The 12,385-nt window shown below is 35.0% G+C and overlaps 1 protein-coding gene across 2 annotated transcripts in view; it reads left to right on the plus strand.

Moving 5' to 3' along the window:
• The window catches only part of PRKG1 (protein kinase cGMP-dependent 1), a 1,169,747-nt gene that overhangs the window by 971,585 nt on the left and 185,777 nt on the right, over window positions 1-12,385 (plus strand). For both annotated transcript variants that reach the window (XM_036265967.1, XM_036265966.1), the window contains exon 7: window positions 4,338-4,432. In XM_036265967.1, the coding sequence (XP_036121860.1) occupies window positions 4,338-4,432 (95 nt within the window). The remainder of the gene's footprint in view (window positions 1-4,337; window positions 4,433-12,385) is intronic.

The following is a 12,385-nucleotide window of genomic DNA, read 5'->3' on the forward strand; positions in this document are numbered from 1 at the left end:
AAAGGATAACCCTGGTACAAAATTTTTCTTGTTACAATCAGACTAGTTTTTCCTTAGGAAATCTGCAACAGAGAAATGCAACAGGGACTATGGCACTACAGATGGATTTCCCCTTGTTCAAGTCCATTTATTTAAGTGCGAAACAGTTTATTTTTTTTTAGGTGTTCTTTTTTTATTTATATTAATTAATTTATTTTATGTTACAGATGTTTCTCCTTTTTCCCCCGCTCCTTTTTCCCCGCGTGAAACAGTTTTTATAATGTTTTTCTCTTGGTGCAAATGTGCATACACATTAAATTAAAACTTTAGAAAGGGAATCATGAACATAAAATCCACCACAGACGTTTGAGGGAGGAGGGTAGGACACATGATGGAGAGAGATTCTGACTGACTGCTGTGTTACAAAGAACCTTCAATTGTCAAATCAGACTCATAGCAATCATGGATCTTATCCATGTTGGATTTAATTCATAAGTCAAAGAAAGTGAGCAAACTTGAAGCTAAAGAAGAAAATATTTCTTTGTACATGCCCCAAACTATCATTTAAAGATCTGTGTAGTGCGTTTCTGCGTTAGAAGACACTTTAGTTTTGAAAGAAATAGGACCAGTTTTTGAGCAACATATACAGAACACTATCTGAAAAAAATAGCTCTTTTGGGGACTCTTCAGTTTTACCATCTATTAGTCACACAGGTAGGAAAATGCTTTGGTCTTGAGCCTCCTCAGTTAGGCAGGAAAATGTTTGCATGACTTTACTCTTTTTCTCTAGCTGGGTCTGTCCCATGAGTCTATAAAGTCTAGATTTCTTTATAATGAACATTGCTTTGTTTATGAAAGCCACTGAGTCTTTACTAAAATATTTTATTTTTCTTTTAAATTATTTTTGATTAGCCTGGCCAGTGTGCTCAGTGGTTGAGCGTCAACTCATGGACTGAGAGGTTGCCAGTTCGATTCCCGGTCAGGGCACATGCCCGGGTTGTGGGCCAGATCCCCAGTGGGGGGCATGCAGGAGGCGGCCAATCAATGTTCTCTCTCATCGATGTTTCTATCTCTCTCTCTCTCCCTTCCTCTCATTCTAAAAATCAATAAAGGAAAAAAAAGTTATAAAAAAATGTTTGATTAAATGTCTTGGTTAAGTACATTCATATTATTTATTGAAGATTTTGGTATTAAAAATTAATTGTATGTGTCCTAATTAAAATATCTAGTTTCTATTTTGATTCTTATTTTTAAGTTATATATAGTTTTAAAAATGTAAATTACAATACCAAAGATATGTCTTATGGAAAATTAATATGTAGACAATTTAAAAGAACACAAAAAAGCACTCTCTTTTATCTATTTAGAACTAAAATAGTTAATGTTCTAAATAACATTTTACGGCAAAAATAAAAGACAAATAGTAGTGGTAGGAGATAATTAAATGCATGGAATTTCTAAAATAGAAAGTGAGAGAAACAGAAGTAAGGGGAAAATATAGAAAAAGCAACTGACTTTTTTTGGACACTTACTATTTTTTTTTTTATCCTCACCCGAGGACATTTTTCCATTTTTTGTTCAGGTAGAGTGGGAGGGAGAGAGAGGAACAGAGAGAGAGAGAGAAACATCGATGCGAAAGGAACACATCGAGTGGCTGCCACCCACACAACCGACCAGGGCCAGGGACAAACTGCAACCGAGGTACGCGCCCTTAGCGGGAACCGAACCTGGGTCTCTCAGGACCACCGGCCGATGCTCTAACCGCTGAGCCAAACCGGCCAGGGCTGGACACTTCCTATTAAGAGGACGCTTTTGATAGTTTTTTTTTCATTTAATTCACATACCACACACACGCAGAGACACACACACACACACACCTCTTCTATGATATAAGCCTCTCAATTTTGGACAAGTTAGCCAGGTAATATGAGTTCAAACAGATAAATATTATTATCTTTATGGCTCTATAGCTAGTTTCTTTATACAGTGTTATGGATCATAAATTACTTTTTTGGCTTAAATGAAAATAATAAATATACAGGCCAAGGTTAGAGAGGTTATCTCTATATATTTAACTTTCTGTACTCTGAAATTGCTTCAGAATTGAAGATGCAAATGTCTGTGATTGGTGTCTGTTCATCTTTAAAATGATTCATTAAATGTACAAAGAAAAACTGGAAATTACAGCTTTAAAGGAAAGCTTTATTCTTGCTCTATGAGCTGCTTATTTTGTCACATTATATTTTTATCCAGTTAGTTTTTTTCTTCACATTCATCTAAGCGGAAAGTGGTTTATTTTGTAGATGGCCCACTTTTTATGTCTGCTAGTATATTTCAGTAGCATCTTTTTAAAGACCATTTCAAAACGCACTGAAATTTCTCCATGGCCATTTTGAATTTCTAATATATTTTATTTCCCAAATGGCAAATGTATAAGTATATAACAAATATATCTTTATATCTAATTTTTAATTAATTATCTTAACTTCTAGCATACCTTAGTCCTTGACTTTGTTTTACAGCCAGGAGGAGGGATAGAAACAGTTTTGTTGAATTGCCTCATTGTGCAGATGAGAAAACTGAGGTTCTGAAAGTTAACACTGTATCAATGTTTGTCAAAGATTGAGCTGTAGAATATTTGCATCTAAATCACCTACTTTAAACTTTGAAGTTCAGATTTCTAAGATCCACTCAATCAGAACCTTAGGAACCTGTCATTTAAATACCTCGCTAGGCGTGTGCACACACAGGGAAGTTTGAAAATCACTGAGCTAGTGAATTTCCATCCACATCTGTACAAGCCTCATCAACATGCAAATGAGCATCTCTATGATATAGCTTAGTGGTAAGATTGCTAAAAACCACATTGCCATGATTTTGAAATGTGTGGAGGAGTAATCAAATGGACAAATAAGTGGAGAGTAATACCTGAATTCCCTTCACCTTTCACAGACCTTCTTAATATTTATACAAATTCTGGTCTTTGACATCCAGTCTCTAAATTAAAAAACCTGAAGCATAGTATTTTTAAGTGTGTTTAAGCGTCCGACATTATCTCAATAAATTAGTTTTTCTACTTCATTTTCCGGCATATATATTTTAACTATTTGACCTTTCTGGGTGGCACATAGCCAGTATTATGAATATTAGTGCAGCTGAAGGGGGAATGAATTAACACAAAGGTAAAACTTATTTATTACTTGCCTTCTGTGAACTATTACTCAAGTCACAAGTCCTATATGGGCTGAGGTATCTTGTTAGTAAGGACATTTTTCTGTTCAAACGATTTATAGCTCTTTATTAAGTGCTTATTATAAATTGTAGAGGATGCCAAAGAAATATCCATTTCTTTGAAGAGCATATTATCTATTAGGATTTAAATATATATATATATATATATATATATATATATATATATATATATATATATAATTTCTATATCTTTTAAATAAGAAATCCTGGTGAAAGAAGTACGTGGATTGTGAGGATATGAAGATTATAGTCAGAGACCTGCAGGAAGACTTAATGAAAATGTGGCCTTTGAATGAAGGCTGGATTTTTCCTTTTTAATCTTCACCTGAGGATATGCTTTTATTGATTTGAGAGAGGGAGACAGAGACAGAGACAGAGACAGAGACAGACAGACAGACAGACATGCCCTTACCAGGGATTACATCCGCAACCAAGATATGTGTCCTGATTGGAAATCGAACCCACATCCTTTTGGTGGTTCAGTTGGTTGGTGCTCCAATCAACTCAGCCACCTGAGCAGGGCAAGGCTGCATTTATGTCCTAGAGGAAATGGGATATGCATGTAGAGATATGTAGAAAGATGTTCATTGCAGGAAAAAAAGGAATCAACACAAATGTTCATGTACAAGAAAATAGATAAATAAGCATATGTACATAATGGAAGAAGGCAATGGATGCACCATATTTATATCTAATAGCATGGAGTCATGAAAAGAATGTTAAGAGAAAAAGTGTAAGTCACAGAATGATACATACCATATTGTTCTATTCATACATTTTAAATACACGTGTATATAAAAAAGAATTGGAGGAATGTTCACTAAATTTATCATCATAGTTGCCTTATAGGAGGTAGGAAATGGGAATAAGGATGAGGATTAAATGAAATTAAAATTTCTGAATAATTTACTATTTCTTGAAAACAACTTGGAAGTATAAAAAATATTTGGAGGTCATTTCTTTGGCCCCTTTAGTGGTGATATACTTGTTTTTCTCATAAAAATAAATATAAAAAAAACAAGAGATGGAATAACATTATCAATTAGTGTTCATTTGCTCATCCAGGGTATGCATTGGATATAGACTTTCCTTGTTTCTCTTTGCAGGTAAATGTCACTCGTGAAGACTCACCAAGTGAAGACCCAGTCTTTCTTAGGACTTTAGGAAAAGGAGATTGGTTCGGAGAGAAAGCCTTGCAGGGGTAAGTAGATGATGTGTTACCCAGTTGAGTTACCCAGTTTCTGGTTGAGTATTACATACATCCCTGTCTGAAAGATTGAGCTCCTAACAAAATAGGCTCTTTTTTGCTGATCCTATTGTCAGACATGGACCCTTGGTCATTTGTACTTATTTCCAGCCGGAATTGTAATTTCTTTCAATAGGCTGTAGGATCGATTAGTGGTTACTTCTATAATAAATACTTTTTATATTAATAGGAAAATTCCTCAGCTGTACGTTTCTTAACTGCAAGCTCTATAAAGATAAAAGAGGAGGAGGAGTCTCTGCTACACTTTCTTTGTGCAACAGTTTCCCTCAGAATCACAGGGAGGTTGTGGACATTTTTGAAATCCCCAAACCTGATTGCACAGACAGTAAATCAGAAGACCGTGAAGCCTTTCTGGGAGTCACCTCTGGCTGACCGTTGTCCTTGCTGGTTGTGTAGTGGAGGTGGAGGAGGAGGAGGAGGAGGGCCTGGAGGTGATTTATGCATGCAGATTCTCTCTGGGTGGGCTCTAAAGGCTGGACTCGGAGAGGTGTGCTGCATTGTCACTGAAATTCCACTTGGAAACTAAGACCTCAAGAAGTAAGCATTTGGGATTTCTTCCCACATGCTATAGACGAAAAACTCAGTTGACTTTGTACTGCTCACTGTCCCGAATGTATGACCAATGTGACAGATATATTTGGGTATTCTGCTGTTTTTCCATAAGCAACACATCTCGATTATCAGTATATATAGAGAAAACTTTTCAGAGTTCAGTGCTGGAGGTACAATAAACCACTTGAGTAAGAAATAACCAATGCATATTTATTTTTGCATCAAATTCCTGGTATAGGACTGTCTACTAGAGAGGAACAGCAATAGGATATAACATATTCTTAAAATATTTGGGACAGTTTAGCTTCCATTTCAAATTATGCCTTTATTTAAAAATTGTATTATATGAAATTTGCTTAAAAGTATTATAACGAAAGTTTGAGTTGTTTTTTTTAATTTTATTTTTCAATTAGTTTATATTCAATATTATTTTGTGTTAGTTTCAGGTATACAGCACAGTGCTTTGACAAGCATATACTTTACAAAGTGATCTCCCCAATATTTCAAGTCCCACCTGCACCATACATAGTTATTATAATATTACTGACTATATTCCCTATGCTGTACTTTTCATCCCTGTGACTGTTTTGTAATTACCAGTTTGTACTCCTTAATCCCTTCAATTTAAGGAGTTTTTTCCTTTTAAGCCGTAATCAGTTGCCAGGTCTTATTTTCTTCCTCATCATTTCACAGTTACAGAAATAAAGTGATTTTGATAATTCATCTTACTCTGGCCACATCATCTTATGAAAATTCAGAACCACGTACATTTGACTTTCTTTTTTTCTTTTACTTAGTTCATTTGATCTTATCTGATGAGTGTGCACTTGCCATTACATTTTTTCCAGTGGCACAGTTGGAAGAAATACCATGTTTGGTGTAGATGCACAAAAGAATGCAATCAATATTATCTTCCATGTATGAAATGCATGAATGTATCATTTGTGCTTTAATCTTTCTTTCCCTTGATTATTATATATGGAGAGGATTCTAGAGAATAATGCCACCTGATTGCATTGGTCCAGGATTAAATGCCTTTGTGGAAATTGTGATTTCCAGCAGAGCCAAAGAACCAGAACCATTTGCAGTCATTTCAGATGAGATCACAAGTGGAATACCAGAAAATAAAACATAACTGAGAATGGACAGATTTTCATTTAGAGCTTACTATCACTGAATTTTGGTGCCAATTAAAGAAAGCTTTTATGGTGAAACCACCTTCCTAGACTGTGTCTTCAGAAGTGACCTTGGGGCCCAGCTGGTGTGGCTCAGTGGATTGAGCATTGTCCCATGGGCTGAGAGGTCCCAGTTTGATTTCTGGTCAGGGCACATGCCCAGGTTTCAGGCCCAATCCCCAGTAGGGGGTGTGCAAGAGGCAACCAATTAATGTTTCTCTCTCACATTGATGTTTCTGTCTCTCTTTCCCTTCCTCTCTCTCAAAAAAATCAATAAAAACATTTTAAAGGAAAACTAAAAAAAAAAGAATGACCTTGGGGATATGATTTATGAAAAAAGGTACCAAATTTTGCTCTGATGTCAAAATTTAAGTTAATGGTATTCCATCTAGATTGAATTTGTTCTTGCATATGCTTATTCTTGTGAACTATCTGTTACCAATACCCTCTGTTTTGGACATATTCAGCCTCTTCACTGGCCATTTTATCACCCCACCACCACCATTACCCTTATACCCACTCCCAGCCTACTCCCATCTCTTTCTTTCTAATTCCCTTTAATATTATTTTGTCACTACTCAACCTGGCTTTAGCAGTCTACTCTAAGTGCCCTTTTAAATGTCACCGGGGATTTGCTACTTACATCATAGAACCATCTTTTTTTAACTTCATTTGACTTCACTTCTCAGCCACAGTTTTACACTGTTGACCAAACCCTCCTTTCAATTCCCCATCCTCTGAGATCCCTACATTTGTTGGCACTCTTTACAATTTCTCATTTCATTTTCTAAAAGTCACCAGTGTTTTGTCCTCAACTCTCTGTTACATAACATCTTGGTATACATCCAGATCTATGACTGCATAGTCCTTCGATGAAAAGAGGTCCCAAACATTTACATTTTGCTTTGAGCTCGCTCGGCATCGGGTACTTTTCAGTTACTCAACATATGTTGAATGAACAAATGAGACTCTCTAATGATGCCCATCTTGCAATCCCTTCTGCCATTGATCATTTTCACTACTTGAATTTGCTTGATGGTGAATAGGGGTTTATAACTCACTTGACTATAGGAATCAGGCTGGTAATATACATAAGTAAAAATACAGGGAATAAAACTGGTGGCAAACTAGAAAGCCATTTGTAATGAGGATAGCCATTACAGAGCTTCAGGTCATTGCTACATTGTTTTTTCTTAATGGAAAGCAGGAAAAAAAGTAGATATTTAAAAAATAGATGAAATGTTATTTTGTAACTTGATTTTTCTAAAAAAGAAGGAAAGAAAGATTCTGCAAGGAAAGAAAGCATTTCTGCAAAGGATTTGAGCTGTGAGCTGCCATTTTGTGATTTCTATCAATCAAATAGGCCTTTTTAAAACTATTACTAGATTCAATTGAAGGAAGCCTATTAGGTTAACCCTTCTTAATTATTTCCTTGTTTCGATTTTTGACATAGTAATGTTTTGATATTCTGTCTGTGAGTGGTTTTTCACTTTGTGTTTCTGTGTTCTATTCTGATCTTTTCTTTGAATTTTAATGTTTCACACAAGAAATTCCCGCTTTTCACAAATCGGATTGATTTGTTTCACTTGTCCCTCCCTAAATATCTTTTAAAATTACGCAACTTCAGGATATACAGTCTTTTGGGCAACTGTATGTATTCCTTTGGGTAATAGCTATGCTTCTTTGCAACCCAAATGATTTTTATATTTGAAAGGTAAATCCTATAGTCGATATTCTCTGTGTGCACAGCATTTCATATTGTTGTTTTCTCACAAATAAAATTTATATGTACTGGGAATTTTTGTTTCATTTTCCCGACAATGTTCAGCAGATCATTAAAGTATTGGTAAATTAGTACTATTGAAATACATTCTTGACCATTCTTATTAAAATTATCAAATTAAATTTATTGGGATAACATTGGTTAACAACATTATAGAAATTTCAGGTATACCACTTTATAATATGACATCTGTATACTCCATTGTGTGCTCACCACTCAAAGTGCAGTCTCCTTCCATTATCATATACTTGATCCCCTTTACCCTCTATGTTCTCCCTATTCCCATTTCCTCTGGTAACTACCTACCATTCTGTTGTCTGTATCTGTGAGTTGTTTGTCTGCTTTGTTGGTTCATTTGTTGCTTTTTGTATTATATACCACAGTGACTGACACACAGTTCTTGTGCTTTTCTGTCTGACTAATTTTGCTTAGCATGATATTCTCAAAACCCATCTGTGTTGTCTCAAATGTCTCAAATTTTATTTTTGTGGTTGGGTAGTATTCCACTGCATATACATACCATGTTTTCTTTATCCAGTCATCTGTCAAAGGACATTTAGAACACAAAAGACAAGTTTTCATGTGTTGACTATGGTGAATAATGCTGCAAACAATATAGAAGTAAACATCTTTATGGATAAGTGTTTTCAAAAAATTGGCTAGATACTGAGAAGAGGGATTGCTGGGTAATATGGTAGCTGTATTCTTAATTTTTTTGAGGAAATTCCATATTGTTTTTCATAGCAATTGTACCAATTTATATTCCCACCAACAGTGTGGGAGGGCTTCCTTTTCTCCACATCTTTTCCAACCCCCATTATTTGTCATCTTATTGATAATAACCATTCTCACCGGTGTGAGATGGTATCGCATCATGGTTTTGATTTGCACTTTCTTTAGTGATGTTGACCATTTTTTCATATATCTGTTGGCCATTTATATGTCTTCCTTGGGAGAGTGTCTATTTGGGTCCTCTGTACGTTTTTAATCTGATTGTTTCTTTTTGTTGAGTTGTATAAGTCTTCTATAGATTTAAGAAATTATTCCTTTATCAGGTGTATCGTTTGCAAATATCCTCATTCAATTCATTGCTTTTTTTATTGTTTATGATAATTTTATTTTTTTTGCTGTGCAGAGCTTTTTAATTTGATGTCGTCCCATTCATTTATTTTTACTTTTATTTCATTTTTCTTTGGAGTCAAGTTCACAAAAATTTCTCTGAGACCAAGGCCCATATGTTTAGTGCCTGTGTTTTCTTCTATGTATTTTATTGTTCCAAGTCTTATATTCAAGTCCTTAATCCATTTGAATTCACTTTTGTGTAGGGTGACAGATAGCAGTTGAGCTTCATTATTTTGCATTTGGCTTTCCAGTGTTCCCAACACCACTTACTAAAGAGACTTTCCTTTGTCCATTGTATATTTTCAGCTCCTTTGTTGAAAATTAGATGCCATATATGTTTATTTCTGTGCTCTCAATTCTGTTTCATTGGTCTGTGTGTCAGTTTTCCTGCCAATAGCACACTGTGTTTATTATCGTATCTTTGTACTATAGTTTGAAATTAGGAAGTATTATTCCCCTGGCCTTTTCCACACTCAGGATTGCTTTGGCTATTCAGAGTCTTTTTTGGTTCTATACAAATTTGATAATTTTTTTTGTTGTTCTGTTTCTGCAAAAAATGCCATTGGGATTTTGGTAGGAATTGTATTAAATCTATATGTTGCTTTAGGTAATATAGCCATTTAAATAATGTTGATTATTTTTAACCATGAATACAAACTATCTTTTCATTTGCTTGTATCGTGACCATTCTTGTCAAATTTAGGAGTGTCTAATTCTAGTATTAGTTAAGGCTACAGTAGATAATTGAATGAACTGAAATGTGACCTCAGTAACTTGACTCCAGAATTCCACCATATAGTTCTGCCTCTGGAGGTAATAAATTTAATTTCCTTTTTGGATGGAGATAGTAAAGTCATAAATCTAGCCATCCTATAGTCTATATTAATAGCATTCATTAACCAATAGGATTCTTTTACAAAAAAAAATTGGGTCACATTGTGTTCATTTTGTTTGGTTGACATCAAGCAAATTATTCAGTATTGTTTGTCTAAAGCATTATTTTTTGCTGTGATAATGATTTTCCCACACCAGAGAAAGGGCAAAATGTTTTAGTCTTTATAGAAGTACTTCTTCCTTATGTACATGAAAACTAAAGTTGTATTTAAGAGAAATTAGTTCAGGTTTAGCCCAATAACTCAAGAGTCAATCCAACTACACTCTGACCTACTGCTGCTTCAAGATCTCTACCGGACTTGAAACCGTATGGAATTCACAAAGGCATCGGATGATATAAAATTATAAGCCACTTGGATCTGTAGTAATGGGAAATGCATAAGACTCACATGAACCTGAAAGAGATGGGATCTCTTCCTCTCTCTTCTTCCCCTAATATTCATGTCTTCAGCATAACATATGATTAAGAGTTCCAGCTCAGAAGTCAGACTGCCTGGGTTGCAATCCTTTCTGTCGTTTATAAATTATGAGAGGCTTTCCTTTCATCTGAAATGAAAATGATGATTATCTCTAACTTATCGAGTGACTGTGAGAAGTAATCAAGGGGATACTTATGAAGCATTTGGGTGACTACCTAGAATTTAGATTAGTGCTAAAAAAAAAAAAAAAAAAAAGCCAGCTGCTATCATCACCACCATCATCCATCGTCTTTATCTTCATTATCATTGTCATTATCGGCAACATCAGCATCCATCACCATAATCATTATATCACCATTCTCATTCCCAAGAATATCCTGCCACTTCTTGACTAAAGTATAGAACACTTGGTATAACTGGCAGAGCCGTAGATTTTGAGTTAACTGCTCACTAGTGATATAAGTGGGTAGGCCAGTTAACCAATCTGAGTCTTTGTTTCTGAAAGGCTGTAAACTGAGCCAGTTGAACTAGATGATCTCTAAGTTTCCTTAGGTCATAGTCTCTGCTTCTCTTGAAATGTGGCCTCTCTTCAACTGGCACAGATCCCTGGATTCTAAATGTAGCTCTGGGCCACCCTAGTTAAATGGTGGCATTTCATAGCAGACCACTGTCAGCAGGGCCCTTTCCTCTAGGAACTGTCTCATCTGTTGCCTGTCATTCTGAACACCTACACTACGTGCCAGGCGCTGCCTTCGTTTCGGCAAAAATAAATCAGCCAGGTCAGTTCAACAAACTTTGGTATCACAAGTTCGTATTTCCCCAGGTTCTCCCCTCATGTACTGATATCTTGGGAAAGTTAATATTTCTGAACCCACTTCTTGGTTTTCTCTTTTTTGAAATCAATGAAATGGTAGCATATAAAATGATATAACAAACATTGGATATAGCATATATCATTTATTTGTTTGGAAAGAAAACCTTATAGATACAACTGAAGCCTCTTTTGTATCCTCCCCAAGTATTTTTCCTCCCTCCCACAATCATCATCCTGAAGTTGATATATGCATCCTCAGTGATCATGTGTCTAAATTGTGTGTGTACATAGATATGTATAATAAACATATGCATGCATAAACATGAACATATCCAGGCTTGTTTTACGTTTGTTTAAAATTTTACACATGTGAAATCTCATTCTGTTTCCTTTGGGGTCAACATATCATTTTTCTTTTCTTCCTACTGTTATACAAATTACACTTGTGTCATTCCGTAGTTTAGAAGTTTTACCTTCTTTTTCTATCCTTTTAATGATGAATCTTTACATCTTTAATATATATATATATATATATATATATATCTACCATGTAATGTTAACCAATAGTTATATCCTTCTCTTGAATAATACAGGGATCGTGTGTGTTTAACTTCAAATCACCCCTGCCCACTTTCTATCTGGATTCGTATTATATATTTCCATCTAGTTGGTACATCTCAAATGTTAGTCATTATTATTACTATATATTTTTTTCCAATACTACTTACTTGGGTTTAGAAACAGCAGGTTCCCCAACAACATTGTTAAATTGTAGTGATGAGATGCCTAGGAACTTAATTCTTGTTTATATTAGCCTGTGATAAAATTGGTTTCCTTATACATTGTTTTGCCACAGTTCCAAGAACCTATTGACTACTTTGATGAGGACTTACTGTACTTTGCCCATGGTTGCTTATTGTGTTAAGCTTATCCCTTTTGGGTTTATCCTTTAGTAATTTTCCAGAGATGATCTATTTATACCTTTTGTCTTTGCCTATATGTGAATGAGCATTGGGTTATGAATAGAGATCTAAATTAAATTTACTTTTTCTCAGCATCTTCAATATTACTCAATTGTCTTCTGGTATCCATAGTCTGTAGTCAGTCAACTAACTATAAGTAATGTCT

This window comes from Molossus molossus, unplaced genomic scaffold (genome assembly GCF_014108415.1).
Source record: "Molossus molossus isolate mMolMol1 unplaced genomic scaffold, mMolMol1.p scaffold_m16_p_17, whole genome shotgun sequence".
Taxonomy (NCBI): domain Eukaryota; kingdom Metazoa; phylum Chordata; class Mammalia; order Chiroptera; family Molossidae; genus Molossus; species Molossus molossus.